The sequence below is a fragment of the Apteryx rowi genome, unplaced genomic scaffold (genome assembly GCF_003343035.1).
Source record: "Apteryx rowi isolate R43461 unplaced genomic scaffold, aptRow1 scaffold_755, whole genome shotgun sequence".
NCBI lineage: Eukaryota > Metazoa > Chordata > Aves > Apterygiformes > Apterygidae > Apteryx > Apteryx rowi.
This window is the reverse complement of record NW_020451044.1, coordinates 181,323-198,661: the sequence shown is the minus strand read 5'-3', so window position 1 is coordinate 198,661 and position 17,339 is coordinate 181,323. Positions and strand designations below refer to the sequence as shown.

The 17,339-nt window shown below is 59.7% G+C and overlaps 2 protein-coding genes across 3 annotated transcripts in view; one reads left to right on the top strand and one right to left on the bottom strand.

Moving 5' to 3' along the window:
• Positions 1-1,298, top strand: part of NECAB2 (N-terminal EF-hand calcium binding protein 2) — a gene marked incomplete at its 5' end in the record, with an annotated part of 123,503 nt that extends 122,205 nt beyond the window's left edge. The window contains 3 exons of the mRNA XM_026088158.1: positions 13-206; positions 460-551; positions 932-1,298. Coding sequence (XP_025943943.1) covers positions 13-206; positions 460-551; positions 932-960 — 315 coding nt within the window. The remainder of the gene's footprint in view (positions 1-12; positions 207-459; positions 552-931) is intronic.
• A 642-nt stretch (positions 1,299-1,940) lies between these two features.
• Positions 1,941-16,883, bottom strand: SLC38A8 (solute carrier family 38 member 8). Of its 2 annotated transcripts, XM_026088181.1 has the most exons (13): positions 15,775-16,883; positions 15,598-15,687; positions 11,773-13,271; positions 10,284-11,056; positions 8,938-9,136; positions 8,025-8,181; positions 7,170-7,274; positions 6,383-6,440; positions 5,772-5,886; positions 5,005-5,152; positions 4,663-4,862; positions 3,587-3,638; positions 1,941-2,262 (listed from the first exon to the last, which is right to left on the bottom strand). In XM_026088181.1, exons 4-13 carry the CDS (start codon positions 10,470-10,472, stop codon positions 2,160-2,162), a joined length of 1,326 nt encoding a protein of 441 aa, XP_025943966.1. In that variant the 5' UTR covers positions 10,473-11,056; positions 11,773-13,271; positions 15,598-15,687; positions 15,775-16,883; the 3' UTR covers positions 1,941-2,159. The 2 variants fall into 2 exon arrangements, with proteins under 2 accessions (XP_025943966.1, XP_025943965.1); XM_026088180.1 differs by lacking the exons at positions 10,284-11,056; positions 11,773-13,271; positions 15,598-15,687; positions 15,775-16,883 and having other exon boundaries at positions 5,772-5,910; positions 8,025-8,486; positions 8,938-9,024.
• Positions 16,884-17,339: the final 456 nt, after the last annotated feature.

The following is a 17,339-nucleotide window of genomic DNA, read 5'->3' as shown; positions in this document are numbered from 1 at the left end:
GCACCTTGGCAGACAGCTGCCCTGGGCTCAGCCAGCACGGCCTCCCAGCGGCTCCTCAGCCAGCTGAGCCAGGCAGCACCTACCCACTCGCCCTGGCCCGGCGCTCAGTCCCTTCCCGCTCCTACCAGCGTGACTGCGGTGAAGCTGCCGGATGGTGTCACCTTCATCATCTACGAGTTCTGGGAGACTGAAGAGGACTGGAAGAGGTAGGCGAGGCACCCGCAAGCCCTCGCGGGGTGGCAGCGCTCTGTCGAGGTGGGACCGGGGCCGAGGCAGCGGCGGTGGAGCCCCCAAACCCCAGCCGATGGCTGCGGGGCGCAGGCTGCCGGGCAGGGCGCTGCTGCCCCAGGGCTGCAGGCCCCCACGGCTGCGGCGGGAGGCCCCGGCGTGGAGATTCGGGCCGGGGAGGTGCGAGGTGGAGGCAGGCAGGTTGTAACGGCCTCCCCGCCTTGGCCGCAGGCACCTGCAGAGTGCCACCTGCAAGGGCTTCCAGCACGTGAAGGTGGACACGCTGAGCCAGCCCGAAGCCGTGTCCAGCGTCGCCGTGCCAGGTAGGAGCCGGGCCAGCCCCGGGAACAGGGGCACTGAGCAGCTGGGGATGGGGAAAGGGGGCTGTTTGTTAGTGGGGCTGGAGCCCCAGAAACATTTCTGGGTGCCACTGCATGGGGTCCCTGCCTAGCGCAGGAGGGGCCGTGGGCCTTCCCAGCCTTTGGAGGAGGTGGCTGTCTGGGCAGGCTCCCCATGCAAGCTGCGTGCCAGCTGTGAGCCTGGCCCGTGTCCTGGTGGTGGTGGTGATCATGCTTTGGTGCAGGGGCTCAGGGGTGTCTGCGCAGCCTGTGGGCATGACGGGTGTCCCCAGGGCCTCGGGGGGGGGGGGGGCGGCGCGGGGCCGGCGGTGGCACGAGTGACTGGTGTCTGCTTCCCTCCGCAGCCGCCTGGTGCACTCTGAGCAGAGACTGACCGTGCTGCCGGAGGGGACGCGGCGGCCACGCGAACGCCGGCGCTTCGGGGCCCTCGGTCCTTCCTGCCTGCTGTCCCGCCAGCGGGGACTAATCGCCTGTCTTTTCTGATGACCGTGTTATGAGTGTGATGCTGGGAGTACCCCTCTGCGCAGCCGGGAGTGCCGGAGGCGTAAGCGGTGGCTGTTTGGCGTGAAGGAAACCCCTGTCCTCGCCCCGGCCCCCTGCAGCACCTCCTGGGACCCCCTCCCCGGGCCATCCCTTTCCTCCGTGAGCTGGGGCGGCAGGAGGGCTGGCTGGCCGCATCCCGGCCTCGGGACTGCCCGAGGGGCAGGGGGCTCTGGGGCCGGCCGGGGCTGGGGCCGAGGGGGCTCGGGGCGGGCAGCGAGTGGGGAACACAAGGTGTGGGAGGAAGAGCGGGCAGCACCGTGGGGACGGGGTGAGGTTTGGGGGGCTCCGGAGGCACCGGAGGGAGCAGGGCTGAGCGAAGCGGCAGTGGTGTCCACCAGGGCTGCGGGGGCCGTGCGAGGCTGGGAGCAGGGCCAAGCGCCCGGAGGAGCGCAGCCTCTGCCCCGTGGGCTGTGTGTGGTGCCGGGGAGGTGGCCCCTCTCCCTCGGGGCTCCCCGTGCTCTCCTGGGCCAGGGCAGTTGCTGCTTGGGGGTCCGGAGGGTTTTCCTTCACTGCCAAATGGGGTGGCGCGTGTGAAGCTGTGGCGAGCGGTCCTGCCGCTCGGTCCCTGCCTGCCGGGGGCTGTGCTGCGGGGAGCTGCGGGGCGCCTGGGACGCCGGAGCTGCCTGTGCCGGGCCGGGCCTGCTGCGCCCTGCTGCGGAAGTGGGGTGCTGTGTGCGTATGTGGGTGAAGCGCTAGCTGTCTCGTGTGCGCCGTCGCTGTCTCTGTGGCTCTCGCTCCCAGTGTCTCCAGCCCGCCCCGGTTGTGCGCGGTGGGGTGTATTCTCTGAGATGAGTCTATCCAGAGGCTTTCTTAATATCAACATGTCAAGTATTTATTAGCAGCTGTACAGTAGAGCAATGGAGATGCTGAATAAAGATGTGATGGGCTCCACCGTGTCGCAGCCCATCCGGGGAAACAGGGCTGGGGGCGGTCGGGAGCGGAGGAAGACGGAGGTCACGCTGCTTGTGGGAAGCTCCTGGGCCTCAGCATCCCTCCGGACTGCGGTGGCGGCTGAGCAGCCAGGGCGGCCTACGCACGGTGCAGCAGCTCCATGGCAGCACCAGCTGTGCTCTGCCCGCAGACGAAGGCGCCGCACAGCACCGAGAGGATGCCCCAGGCGAGGAGCGCGGCCCTGCGGGGAGAGCGACCCGCTGCCGTGAGTCCGGCTGGCCCTGACAAAGGGGTGCAGTAAGGCCGAGGGGGTGCACGGCCCATTAAGGGGCCAAGGGGGCGGCTGTGGCCAGGGTGGTGATGGTCCGGTGAGGGGCCACCCTATGGCACGTGGTCCAATTCCTGCACACCTTGGCACTGCCCAGGGCCTGCACTGCTCACTTGAGGAGGGGCCTTCACACACTCTCCCAAAGCCCTGGGGGCTGGCAGCGGCGAGCGAGGAGGTTCCTGAGGTGCTCGGTCTGCCTGGCGGATGGGCTCCTCCAGCCCTTGTCACACGTGGAGGAAGGTCTCCTGTCACCCATTGCCTCCGCTAGAAATGCCTCGGTTCCTCGGCCGGCAGCCCTGCACCTCTGGGCCGACCATGTCTCTGCTGGTGCTGAGGAGCTGCCATCTCCTCGCCACAAGTGACACGGTTGCCTTAGTGACGGTCCCGGTCTTCCCTGGCCCCAGCAGGTCATCCCTGCTCCTGCATGACTTGGGGCTTAGGTTCTCTTCCGGCAGAGCCAGTTTCAGGGCCTCACCAGGCCTCTCCGGGGATGGGAACAGGGTTCCCCACATGGGCCCAGGGGGTCGCCGATGCCTGCTCCCTCTGCCGGCTCGCCCCACGGTTGGAGGAGCCCTGGCAGTTCGTGACACCCCCACATGCCGCCTGGTTCCAAGCAGCCATCGCCTGCCTTGCTGTGCTGACGGCATAGGGCTCTGGCAGAGCTGCCCCACACTGAGCCCACGGGCACGAATGGCCAGAAATGCACCAAAACACCCCGATCCCGTGGTGAGCCCATGCTGGACCACGGCACCTCCAGAAAGGGACGCCCGCTGTCCCCGCCTCTCTGTCCTCCACTGTCCCAGGAACGGCAGCGCGGACACAGCGCCCTGGCACGCCAGACGGGGCCCTCTTTTGGCCCCATGCCGAGCCTCCTCCGACCCCCACCTCGACTCCTCCTGGGGCGCCACGGCCCCCCACCATCTCCAAACCATGAGGCTGTTCCCCTGCACGTGCAGGGCTCTCAGCGTTCCCTTACGGCCTCACCATGGCCCTGGCGCTCGGGCGCATCCCTCCGCACTTGCCTTGAGGCCATACCCACTGCAGTCCCTGTGTCCCCCAACAGGCACTGGCCACCTTCGCAGAGAGCAGAGACAGACAAGTGCCCCTAAGCCACCACCTCGCGGGGCTCCTGCTGCCCTCGCGTGACAAGGGCCGGAGGAGCTGTCCCCGCGGGGACCTGCCGGGGTGTGTTGCGCCCTGCCCCTGCCCACCACCGCGCCTGTACGCAGACACTCACCTCTTCCTTGGCCCGACGGTTTCGGTCCCCATCATGCACACCAAGCACAGCCCTGCCGCCCAGTGCAAAGACACACAGGTGATCTGTCACAGCCACCGCTTCCCTGGACGCTCGCCCCATATCCCCGCCAAGCACGCACGCACCCCAAACGCGTGGCCAAAAAGGGGTGCGTGCAATGGCCCTGCAGCGCTCCCATGTCCTTGCCTTGGGGCTGCCTTGCTGAGCCTGAGGCGCAGCCCCTCGTTCCCGTATCGGCTCGCCTGAGCACCAGAGTCCGTATGGCTGCCAGGGAGGGATGGCATCGGCTGCGGGAACAGGCCCTGCCACCCCATGGGCCCGGATCTTGGAGGCTGCCTGAGGAAAGCCCTGCGGCAGCGACCATCAGGCACATGCCTGGGGCACCCAAATGGGCTGATCCGCACGCTGTGCCCCCTGCATCGCGCTTGGCCTGGGCCCCGGGCTGTCAGGTGCCCTGAGAAGACCTGTGGATGCCACACGAATTTGGGATCACTCCCTCTGTGCAGAGACCGGCACGCTGGGTCCCAATCACGGCCGGCACAGGCGGACCACCCGGCCACATGCACAGTCCCTCTGACACAGCCAGGCCACTCTCGCCAGCCCCCGGCCTCTCCCAGCCCTTAGGGACACGTGTCTCTTCTGCACTCACCTCATGGCCGCCCCAATATCAACACCCCAAACCTGCTCAGGCAGGCTGAGAGCCCTTTGCCTTGGCCTGGCCTGCACAGAGCGAGCAGCATGCTGCCTTCCATGTCTGCCCTTGGGTGCAAACTGCATGGGTCCAGCTCTCAAGGATGGCAGTGGGACACGGACAAGGGACCAGGGGGGTTTGCGGGGCTGCCCGGGACCTTCACCCTCACCACCACCTTTGGGCACAGTCTGCTGTGCAGGGCCCTGCCAGGCATGCCCAACCCTGCACCGCGCACCACATGCGTGTGTCTGGCCACATTCCCACCCGAAACGTGGCTCTGCAGGGCTGGAGAGCAGCCTCAGGCCATGCTGGGACCCGGTGCTGGCCCTTTCCCCCGCAACACGCTTCCCTCACCACTTGCACTTGCCTGGGAAAATGAAGATGAAGAACGCGCTGATGCCCCCGATGAGCCCGATGACCTTGCCGATATCCGGGACGAACAAAGCGATGGCAAGCGTTGCTGCGATCCATGAGACGGTCAGCACCACCCGGGTCCGCTGCTCGTGTGCCTCAGCCACTGGCACGGCCCCACGCTTGGGGTTCACCCACATGTCCCGGACAACAGACCTGAGGAGAGTAGGACCGGCTCACAGCCGCCTGCTCGACCGCGGGGCTCTGGCTCCATGCCGATGGCTGCGGGCTCCTGGCATAGCCTCGTGCTCAGAGCCGCCAGACTTGTCCACCTGTGCCCACCGCCACGCTGGCTTACCTGCCCAGCAGCACGACGATGGGGTAGATGGTCACGATGGAGATGCCGAAGAGCAGGCGGGCAACGATGACAACTGCGTCGTTCCCCGGGTAGGACATGAGGATATCAGCCGCCACGTCCTCACCAAAGGTCAGGTAACCATACAGCCCTGCAGACAGGAAGGTGAGGGATCAGGATGCTCCCTGGCCACCTTCAAGCCAGTGGCACCAAGGAAGGGGTGGCCATGAGTGGGACCGCAGCCAGCAAGGAGACCCCAGGGGCGTCCTAGAGAGGCCTCGCGTTTCGCCACCGCTTAGGACAAATGCCTCCTCTCCAGCAGCCTCGTCCTTCAGATGCTTTTGTTATTACAGAAAAAAATCTTACCCTGAAAAGGAGGAAAAAAACCCTACTAACCCTGCCAATACACACGGAAACTCTACGTTCTGTCCAGTGAGCAGTGGGCAGCATCGAGCATTTCCCCAAGAGCCGGTCACCTGCACTCTGCCTTTTCTCATCTCAAAGAAAGCTCTCCTCCTCAAGGCCACCTCTGAGGCACTCATGATCACAGCTCTGGCTACATCTCATCCCCCTCTTGCAGGCCATGCTGGTGCCTGCAATGACAGCGCAGAGCCTACATCCCACTCCCCATTGTGCTGGTGGGAGCTGAAACCCACAGGATTAGGGACGGCGACAGGGATGGAGGAGCCCCAAAGGTAAGGGACAAAGAGGGAAAGCGAAGGAATCAAGGGCTTTGTCAGCCACAAAGGAATAAAACATGCTGCAGTTACCTGTGAGGGAGTAAATGAGCAGACAGATGAGCATGGAGAGCACAGAGACGGCGACCCAGTGGGAGAAGTTCTGGTTGCGCATGCTGCTGTAGATGGCCACGCAGGCCTCGTGGCACTGCAAGGCACAGGGGACGCCGTCCTGTGGAGCACCAGGAGGACAGAGGGGCCTCGGCCACCTCACCTCCTGCCCCTGCCTCCTGCTCCCTGGGTGCCATCACAGCAAGAGGCCTGTGGCTGTGCACCCTATGCTGCCTGCTAAGACCCCCCTAAGCCAGGTCCCATCATCCTCATGGGGTTCAGGGGCTTGCAGTGGTGTGGGGTGGAGAAGATCACTCTCTGAGACAGTGCTCACCACCTCCATCCCCCCGAAATCCAGAGGAAAAGGCTGTTTCTCTGGACCTCTGACCCTGCTCTGCCTTCACCCACTTCAACCAGACCTAGCCCACACATCTGCCAGTTTGCCACCATCTCCCAAAAGGAGCATCCTTTCCCCTGCCAGGAGCCCTGGTGTCCCTCCGGCCCCATGGGAGCTGGAGGCACCTCCCTTGGGCCCCGGCAGCTCCTGCCACCTGCCCCATGGCCCAGGACGGTCGGTGCGCAGGCAACGTTACCTGAAACCCGAAGCAGATGGTGGGGATGACGCTGAACATGGAAGCCCAGGAGGAAGCTCTGCGACACAAAGGAAGGAAGAGCAGAGGAGGACAGAAGGTCCCTTGAGGCAAAGGGGACTTTGCAGGGATCCAGTGTGCAACCTGGCGCTGGCGTGGGAACCTTTCAGGGGAAGGCAGGATCACTGGGGCAAAAGCCCCTGCGAGGCCAGGCTGGGGGATGCCAGCCACTCTTGTTCCCTTCTGCAGAGCCAGCGGCCATCGCGCTGCGAGGGCCCTCCCCGTCTCATCCCCGCTGCCTCAGACTGCCCTCACCTACCGCTGCGACGCCTCTGGCCCTGCCCCGGCCGCCAGCACACCCTGTGACAGCTGCTTAGGCTGCGGCAGGGGTTCAAGCACTGAATCGCCGTGCTTCAGAAAGGATGGCCCCATTCCTGGCCAGCCCTGCTGTGCCAGGGCCCGACGTGCGGCTCGTGGCCATGGACGTGGCCCCCGCACACCTCAAGGATGCTCTCCATCCTTGTGTGACCTCGCGGGAGGCAGGCCTCCTCGGGCCCAGGCAACCGGGCCAGATCTGCAAGTTTGGAGAAGTGCTTTTGGTTGGGCACATTCCCTCTCTCCTCCTGGGGCACAGGGAAGCGGCAGAGTGGTGGAGCACCCCAAGGCCCGTCTGCACCCCTGGTGAGCCCAAAGGTGCCCCGACCACCTCTGCCCACTACGACACGGTGACTCCCACAAGGGGATGGCATGGAAGGGACATTGGCTGCCCCACAGTCACGCTGACCCTTACCTGGAGGGATGAGGGGGCTCACGCAAGCCGAGGCTCTCCGCTTGCAGATGGTACTTTATGACGATGACCAGGGTGAGGTAGCAGGCAGCCAACGTGCCCAGGATGCTGTTGGGAGGAGGAGAGACCACACGCATGAGGCTCAGCTCTGCAGGCGGTGCACGCACACCCCCAGCGTCTCGCGGAGCGTTTGCGGCCCCGAGGGGGGAACAGGCTCCCCCAGCCCTGGCAGGGACACCAGCACCCAGCACGAGATGGGCCGCACTGGCTGCCGACAGCCCCGCACTCCTATTCAGGCCACAGAGAGAAACCTTTGGGCTCTTGCTGAGGCTTGGGCCGTGTTGCCTCTCTCATTTGCTTCACTCTGCCGCCGTCTGCAAAACTGCACCCTACACATTGCACGTCTAGATAGAGCACACTGTGCCGACAGGGCCTGCCAGATGCTCCAGAGGGCCTGCAGCTGCGACACTGGGGCAAGAAGAGATGCAGAAAAAACGGACAGAAGAAAAAGGTCTGCGCAGCAATTGGGCTGCCCCGTCACTGGGATGCTGGAGGCTGCTGCTTGCCAGAAAAACAGGCCCTGCCAACGATGGCAATAACGTGTGCACGGGATCTCCCGCACCGTACACACACCTGGCTTCCCTCGTGCTTTGGCAGAGCACAGAGGGCTTGTGCCCAGCTGCCGGTGGCTCTGCCAGTGGGACTTCACCCTGCTCTCTGCAGGGCTTCCCCTGGCCCTTTTCCGAGTGCTGCACCGATTCCCTGCATGCCTGGCTCTGCCAGCGGCCTGGAAGGGGGGCTAGCCGCAGCTCGGCCCCTGGCTGCCGTGGCCAGGTGCTGCTTCCCCTGCCCGGGTACCTGGAGTACTTCTGGAAGCCGATCTCCTTGGGGACGGAGAGAGGGAAGATCACCAGGACGCAGAGAGCCGAGAGAGTGAAGCGCTGGTCCACGTACCAGTGCTGCAGCGACGGTCCCTCCCCGCTCAGCGTGCCGTTGGGGTAGATGGAGTCGCACACTGCCCGGAGGAAGGAGCAAGGAGTCAAAGGCAGGAGGCCCCCGGGGCAGTGACAGCAGACCCCGCACTGTCGTGTCCTGGCTACGTGGCCCAGGGACGGCATGAGGAGCCTCAGCCTGCTGGGCCGAGAGCATCACGCTCTCGGCCTTGGAGCTGATGGCCTGGGACTGTGGGAGTCCCCTGCACAGTGCAACGTCCCTGCAGCCTGCTGCCGCACTTCTCCACGCTTCCTGGCTGCAGCAGTGTCCCCCGGGGGCCCCCGGAGACTCCCCCACTACGGCCGGAGCATGGTTTTGATGGCACACCTGCACGGCAAAGGGAAAGCCCTTCTCAAAGCCTGACCATCACATCTTTGCCTTTGGGAGAGCCTGTACCAGTGCAGGATGCCACAGAGCCGTGGGAGCCGTGGAACAGACTCATGCCAGTGGCTATCCTTGACCACCCCAGCCAAAAAGGGCTTCCTGAGTTTTTGGACCAGGGAGACAAAATTCAGCCAGAAGGGGCTCTTGATCACATTGCAACCTCTCAGCTATAGAAAAACCCAGGGCCTTCCCCTTGCCAGCCCTGTGCAGCCGCGGGGAACGACCATCCACATTAGAAAGGAGGGTGTCAAAGCCGCCACTTCCCCCCACCTTGCCCCCGGGAGCCACCATCCCGCTGGCTCATTTCCAAGAATGCCCAACATGTCCCTGAGCATCGGCCTGCCAGAGGGGTCAGGAGCACCAGCGGGACACCGGCAGGGCTGTGGAGACTCACATTTCTCCAGCTGGTCACCCACGACCCGGAGGAAGGCCACGGAGATCATGAAGAGGTTGAGGATGAAGCAGACCTCGCAGAGCTTCCCCACCGCAGTGCCGCAAACCTCCCGGACAACGCCCTGGTACGTGGACTGCGTGCTGAGGGATGAAGCGTAGCCCAGCACTGCCAGCCCGCTGACAAGGAAGACTAATGAGCCCTGCAGAGAAAGGATGGGGAAAGAAGCATCATCAGTGATGACCCAAAGTACCCAAGCTGCCAAAAATGCCAGCACATCTTGCTTTGAGGGGACCGAGTCCTGCAGGTGCTGTCAGCAAGACGGGCTTTGCAGAGTTGGCCTCCTGGTGCCTTGGGATATTACGCGTCCTGCCCATCCCGAGCAGGGACATGGGAAAAGACGAGGTGCCTTCACGTACTGACCCTCCTCTGACTCCACCATGCCTGCGTGCAAACCTGGCACGAACCTAGTGGCTGTAGCACCAGTGCTCTGCTGAGCCTGTACGTCTCCGAGCAGCCGTGCACCCACCAGGCTACCCCAGGTAAAACATGTCAGGAAAAGGAGGAAAAAAACAGCTTGTCCTATCTGATAATTTGGGTACAAGTATGGGTGTTTTGGCACATAGGAGACCAGCAACCAAAAATGCTGTCAGGTTGGGCCAAAATGCCAGCCAGAACCATGGCTTTGGACACACAAAGCATCGCTTGGGTAGCAGCGGTATTTATAACCCTTATCCTGACTCTTTTCCCGTTCAGCTCCTGGCACGACAGCAGCTGCGACTGCCAACTTGCAAAGGAAGGGTCCCTGGCAACACACGACGAAGAAAACATCCTGGTGCCCCTGTCCTGAAGGCCGCCCGAGGCAAGGGACAGATTACAAGCCCTCCCTCTCCTTCCTCCCTTTTTTCCTTGCGGCCCACCTGTTACGTTCAGCCTGGGGCTGTGAAATCCCTCAGCTCCCTTCTGGGAGAATTCGCTCATCACTCCGAGAAAAGCAACTCTGGAGCTGGGGGCTGCACGAGGCTCGCTCCCCTCTGCCCACCGCTGCGAAACGCATCCCGTCTCCCTGAGCGCTGGGCACGAGTCCCCCTTCCCGCAGGCCCGCTCCTCTCCTCTCCTCGGCTGCGTGTCCTGCACCGCACTACAGCCAATCCCCCACCCTCATCCCCGCAGCGAAGGCGAGCCGCACGCTGCCGCTCTCGCTGCAACGCGACAGCCCCCGGGATTTCTCCCTTGGGAAGGGGAAGCACAGAGGCCAGGTCTGGCGGCAGGGTCTGGCTGCCGGGCAGGCTCCCTCCCTCTGCCGGCAGCGCCCGGGGGACGCGCACCCTCCTCTCCCTGTCCCTTACCAGCTCCACAAGAACGGCCGGCGCGATGCCGCCAGCTTTGTTGAACGCCCAGGGGAAATTCAGCAGCCCTGCTCCAAGGGCCGATTTCAGCATGATGAAGACGGCGCCGGCAGAGGAGAGGCTGGGGCTGCCCGCCGCCACCGCCGGCTTGTCTAACAAGTGCACGCTCTCCCCTGCCACCTTCTCCATCGCCGACCAGCAAGGCGAGGAGAGGGGGGGCCTCAGTGGGGCGCGTGCCCCTCGCCCGCAGCCCCACGCCCAGCACCCCTGCCCTCCACAGCCCCGCGGGATGAGGAGTGTGGCAGGGGGACTCGCACTGCTCACCCGCCCCGTCTCCAGGACCTCCCTGGGGATGGGATGGGATGGGACGGGGAGGGGAGCACACTCCTCTCCACCAATCCTCGCACAGGGGGGACGGGAGCCACTGAGTCCGGGTGTGCTGCTTTCCCAGCCGCAGCTCTGCTAACCCGTGCCCAGCATTTACCAGCCACCACAGTTATAGCAAGGTGTGACACGAGGACCAGAGATGCACCAGGTTTCGGGGCAGAGCAAGAGAGCAGGCACTGGGCGTGGGGAAGCCCCACTGCCCTGGCCGGGGTGCTCCGTCCTGAGCTTGTGGCACGCTCCGAGCTCACCGATGCATGGTGGGTGCAGCAGAGGAAAGCCCCCGTCCCAAATCTCCTACCAACACAACTTGGGCCTCGGCTGGACTCGGGTCCACAGGGCAAGGGGGATCCCTGCGATGCTGATGATCCCGCAGCAGCCCCAGGTCTCTAGGGACAGCACAGAGGGGGTGCACCCATGTACCTCATTCAAGTGCACTCTCCCTACTCAGGACGGGCAGGCCACAACCAGCTTTTCTGTGGGTAGCAAGGTGCAGGCTGATTTCAGCAGGCAGTGTAGTGCCTGCTGTCCTATGAGATTGTCATATTTCAGTCAAGCAACACCTGGAAAGCAGTGCACCTCTGATGCTTGCACTGCTTTTTCCCATAAAGCACTCTAGCACTCTCTTACCATGGCCTGACGATCAGGCTGGCACATTACCTTAACCACCTTCTTCCCTCGCCTCCCTTCCCCTCGCTCTGCTACTCTTCCTGGCTGTGGCGTGTCTGCACTGACATGGCCCGTCCTGCCATCGTGTCTGCGGGGGTGGATGGCCCACCTGTGTGCAAAAGGCCAAGCGAGCAAGCCAAGGCGGCTCGCCAGGGCCAGCCTCCCCGGGGTCTGCGCCAGAGCCAGTTGGGCTGGACATGGGCCAGCTCTTATTGCATTCCCCCCCAGGACCTGCTTTTTCAGGAGTTGCCTCTGGTATCCAGAGTATCCCCCCATAAAACCCTGTCACCCGGGAAAATCAGGCAGCTGCCGCCACCTATCTAAAAGCAATCACTAAACCAGTCTTCCCCTTGGTTCAACCCAAGGAGACTCTGCTCAGTAGGAATGGCAGATCAGCTGGGGACATGGGTGCACAACATACCTTTCTGCAACATACCTGCAATCCTTGTAAATGCAGTCAAGAAACTTTCCTCGCAGTGACTTTCATTTCCACGCTTCCTACGGAGAACATGCAGGTTCTAGAAAAGTCACCCCAAAGGCAATCTTCCAGCGGGCCATGCAAGAACCGGCAACGCCGTCTTCCTTTGGGCTTGCAGCTTGACAGTACAGTTTTCCTGCCAAGGCAAACTGCAGCTACTGAGACGCGCTCTCTGTTCGGTGGATGCAAGTAGGCCACGTACAGCCGGGGACATGCTGCCTGGAGCCTCCTCCGTACAGAGCAGGTGGTTGCGTGGCAAACGGGTGTTCAGTTACAAACTTCACTCGCCCCATCTCAGGGTTGCTCTTCTGTGAGGCAAACGACTTTTCTGGACAGAAAAGCTAAAGCTCCTGCTGAAATAAAAACTTGTCCTGCTAAAGTCAACGCAAGGACAGTTGACTTGCAGCAACAAGAGACTTCATTTTTGCACATCTCATAGGCCAAAAGGCCTCATCCTTGCATGCAGCCACATACAAATTCAATGTATTTTTCCAAGAATGGAAGCCTCTAAATCCCCCACATGCTCCAAACTCACTTGGGGCTTAGGAAAACCAACAGCCCCAGGGAGGGCACTGCTCCCCGAGGAGATGGCGTACTGGCTCACAAGTGCTGAGACGGGAGTGCAGGCACCCAAGGAAGAGAAGAAAGTAGATCTTTATGCACAGCAGCTCTCAGCTCGGGTTCAGGCCAGGTTCAGCAGGCCGAGGGCTCCCGCTCTCTGTCTGGACTCAGGACCACACTGGGTTTGCTCCATTCATGATTTTCTCCCTGTGGGGCTTTTCGGAGCAGTTCTTAGCAGGGAGGAAGACTGCTAAGCAGCTGCACTGAGCTCTCCTTTAGACATTTTGGCTAGTGAACACCCCACCTGCACACGTTCCCTCGTAGGGTACAGCCGTGGACCCCTTCAGCACCTCAGCAACCGCAGCACGCAGCAAGAGGCTCCAAGCCACAGAAATGCTCCTTCACATGGGAGATCCCGGCAAGGAGCTGCTCCAACCCACGAGCCACCGGCACCGCTAAGCCTGGTCGCTGGTGGCTCTGGTGCCCAGCACACATTAGCTGCACCACCCAAGCTCTTCCCTGGTGCCCAAAAAGTGTCCTCCTCCTCCTCCTCCTCTGCGTGGAGGGATGAAAAGGGGGTGCAGGGATGTAGGAACAGGGTAAGGGAGGCAGCCTGTGCTCATGCCATCCTCCTTGCTTTGGGAACCCCAGAGGAGCAGATCCTGAGCCTGTAAAGTTACTGGATCCATGTGCATGGCCAAACCCTGAACCTCGTGCCTCTGTCCATAAGCTCAGGCCTGGCACAGATAGTTGGTGCTGTGGCCCGAGTAAACGGCACTGGCTGGCAGGTTTAGTTCAGGAATGAGACGTCCTCTGTCCACTCATCACCTTTCTCAGCCTGTCATGTTTCTCAGCATCATGTTGACTAGTCCCTGCATGTGGACACAGAAAAACCTCTGTGCCAAGGACAGGAAAGCTCAGTAAGATGCTGTACATGGCCAGGGCCGCAATAGGCTTAGAAATGAAGGAACATGGCTACTAAATGGCCTTGGGTTACAAATTTGAGCCTTATCTCAGGGTGCAAGTCAGCTGGAGGACCTGCACGGAGAAGGAGGCTGCACCCGCAGAGGACAAGGGACCCTGTCCCGGCCACCTCCCTTCCCAGCGCTCCTCTTCAGGGGGACTCTCAGCAGCTTTGTGCGGCTCCCTGCGTGTAAATGCTCCCTGTAGGACGAGCACATGTTGCCGTTACTGTGCTAAATGAACAGGCCCCTGACACTGTCTGACAGTCCCTAATGCATTTTTGATTTCCCAAATATGTGCCCTTCTGATCTCAGTAAGGAGGATAAAGAGACTTTAATCAGCTGCTAGAAGGAATTATGGAAGGCTAATTGTGCCTGCCACCTCAATTAAATCTTTGCAGCCTATGGTGTTTATAACCATTTAAAGGGTCCTTTTAGGCCTTCATTAGCTGCACACCAAAGACTTCAGAAATAATTGGCTTCTACGATTTAGAAATTGGCCACTGGGCTGTAAAATACCAGCCACTGGGAAAGTCTCTTAACTCGGACTTGTGCTTTGATACAATTTGACTCTGGTTTCAAAGTTAGAGGGGCTTGTAATCTCTCATTAGCAATGCTATGAGAGGACAGAGCTTCCTCATTAGCACCGACCGGAGCAAAGGCATGAAGGCTTTCAAGACTCCCTTTGACGAGGGCGCCACAAATCAAAGCAACGCATCAAGCTGCCAGTCCCTGCTGGGAGGGCAGAACAGCGGTCCTGCAGACCGAGAAAAGCCTCCACCTCCAGAAGCAGCTTCCACTGCCAAGACGAAGGACCACGGCTCGCAGGGCCCGTGGCCAGCCTGCCAGGGCGGCTGGGCTTGCCTCTGCTTGCACCACGCACCCTCCTCCTTGCCAGGATGAAGTCTGGTATGCAGGACATGACAGCAGTGAGGAATTATTACACACATCTCTTACATCACTCAAGACATTTAACTTGGGCTCTAGTCCAGACTGAGTGACCTCTGACAAGCACCTGACCATCTTTCTACTCCTCAGCCAATCCAGCTGGAAAAACAGGGTAAAAGCCAGGCCAGGCCTCCAGAGTGATTTCCTACATAATCATCCCATTTTGACTCAATGACTGCTGACAGTGAATAATCTATTGCAATCCTGCAGGAGCTCTTCCAGCAACAAATGACTCTCCACGTTAAAAACCTGTACTTCCATTTAAGCCTTACCTCTCCAAGGATTCACATTCAGGAACGAGATCTACATCAGAAGAGTCCCTTCAGCACTGTACTTAGGCTGCCTGACTGGGGACTGAAAAATGACCAAGGCACCTTGTGGTCTTTAGTAACCTACACATGAGCTCCTGGAATAGCGGACAAAAGAAAACAGACATCCCGCAGGGACATACTGGGACCAAACACAAAGAGCTCCAATGCTTTCCTACTCTTACATGAGATGAGTGCACATACACAAAACTAACGCATTCATCTTCTTAGAAATAGCCTCACAGCGATTGCCACAGTGCAGATTATCTGCCAAGACCCTCTGCATCAGGACACCATTTGCCCATAACTCCAGGACAGCAAACAGAGCCCAGAGTGCAAGAGTTACTTAAAGGAAGGAAAAATTACCTACAAACCTCACATAAAATTTTCAACTTCACACCCATTACTGAAGCTACCAGTTACACTACAAGCTTCTGTTTGTAATGCAAAACTCTACAGCCTAGGAGGATATCTTCAAAAGAGGCTGGGTAAAAGAAGCACCTGTTCATAAACCTTTTTAGAAGTCCGTTGGGCTTTCTAGACCTCACAGTCCTACCAAAATGAGCAACCAGAGACCACAGCCTTCAGGTCATTCAATGGACGCTCACCTTGCCTCACTCTGTTGAAGGAAGGTTTAGAAGAAGCAGTGGTGACACAGGCTCATTAGCAGGTGATGATGGTCCATGATGACTTTTCTCATCTGCAGCCATACCAATGCTTACACTACTTATTTTACTGATAACCTGGGCAGAAATGGATTGTTCTTAAGATGGCGGCGAGAGGATTCCTTTAAATAAGGAACCTTGCCCAGCTCAAATACAGCTCTTCCAGGAGAAAGATGAAAAGACAAGACCACTTCCTAAAATTTTACTCAGGTGAAGCATGGGTTTCTTAGCAAATGTGGACTCTCCCCTTCCCAAGCACACGTTCTCCCCCCTTGTCTCCTGGCATGTCGCGTCCAGCCTGTATTTTAACAAGCCCCAACTGCATCTGCATTCACTTACCGCTTTGAAGCTTGGCACCTCTCTTCTGTCAAGCCAGTAGGCAAAAACAGGTCACGGATCCAGCATCTGCTCCTGCCACTTGTGGGCAACCTGTTAGAAATCTCCATTAGCACACAAAGACTTTGAGGAATGACTTTTTAGGGGGTAATTAGGGAAAGAGTTTCTTTCCAGACCCACCTGATACCACGCCTGTTCACACTTATGCTGAGGTTTGCTCCCTCCCTTTTCCTCACAGCCTCAGGAAGGAGTAGCTGGAGGTTAAGTCCAGCACATCACAAGCAGTCCGGACACGGGCAGAAGGAAGTGCTCGGGCCCTGAGGGCTCTTCGTTCACATACAGGAAACACAATAGCAACAGAGACGGCCAAAGGACCACGCAGCTGTTACGCTGACACAGCCACCGGAGGTGACAGGGCACAACGCACGGAAAGCTGCCTTCAACTCACGTGGCTTATTCCACCTTCCCATGAGGCAAGGCCACAGTGGTAGAGAGCCCTTCTTCACAAAGGTGAGGGACAGGAGGGAAGGGCCGTACTCCACCAGCCCCGACCCATCAGTATAGCGCAAGCAGGCCAACCTCACAGCGTGGATGAGATGCCCACTCCTTGTTCCACTTTTTGGCAGCAGGCATAGCTCGGCAGGCATGCCGGGACACTCTTTACCTGTTAGCACCTTTGTCTGCTCAGATGTCTGCCCTGTCTCCTCAGTCCTGACAAGCTTATGCTAACAGGTCCCAAATGAAAGCTCGTCCCGACATTGGAACAGGATGTTGCCTTTTTCAGTGCATCTTCATCTTCAGAAGGGAAGAGGCAGGCTTGGAAAAACCAACCGCTCTCTAGCTTAGGTAAAATGGGTTTGCCCAATCCTTCTGTATTTAGCGGGATGCCTGCACACTGTAAAAGCCTATCCGCAGCCACGTTTTTGAAAGGTGTACCTCAGGCTACACGGAGAGATGTTCTTTCTTGCAGTGCCCTTTACTCCTCCCCAGGGCCCACCACCATCCATGCTCGTAAAACCCTCCTGCCCCCTGAACAGCAGAGCAGTCAGACTGCCTAACGGGGCTGTCCCTGGCACGTCCTCCCTCTCGATACGTGCCCAGGGTTGGGCGGCCGGGACTGTGCCCTGGGTGACTAGTACAGACCACTGTCTTCTGCTGCCTGCTTACCTGCCCAGGCACCATTTCTGTTCATCAATCCAGGGGCGGCCTCCGGGTCCCTGGTCTTCCTGGAAAAAGGTGCTTTTACTTGGAGCGGTGACAAAAGCAGCTACCAGGAAAAACCTTGCACCTTCTCTACAAAAGAGAGAAGCTATTTCAGTGATGGCAACAACGTTAACCAACACTATGGTATGGGACAACTTGTGCCTGGGTCCTAATATTAGCCCATAACAAGTAGCAGGCTTTCAGGCAGGACAAACTAAAAGACAAGATTTTTAGCTTTGTGATGCACTATACTGTTAGGTGCCATCCACGCTACAGATCTGCACTACAGCTCATTCCTGAGCTACCCTTTGGGAGCTGTTTCCTCACTAGTTTTTGTAATTTTGAAGGTTTTCAAAACCCTGTGCCAAACCTTCAGGAGTGAGCACTGTTTGGAAAGCTGTCCAGTCAATGCTCCAAAGTCTACAGTTTGGGATGCTGCTTGTAAATATACAGGAATGAGGCTGGCATAAAGCCTTCATAAAAAGTTTCTGTACTTTACAACTTGTTCTCTAGGCCTGGCATGCGAAAGAACAGCCACCTAG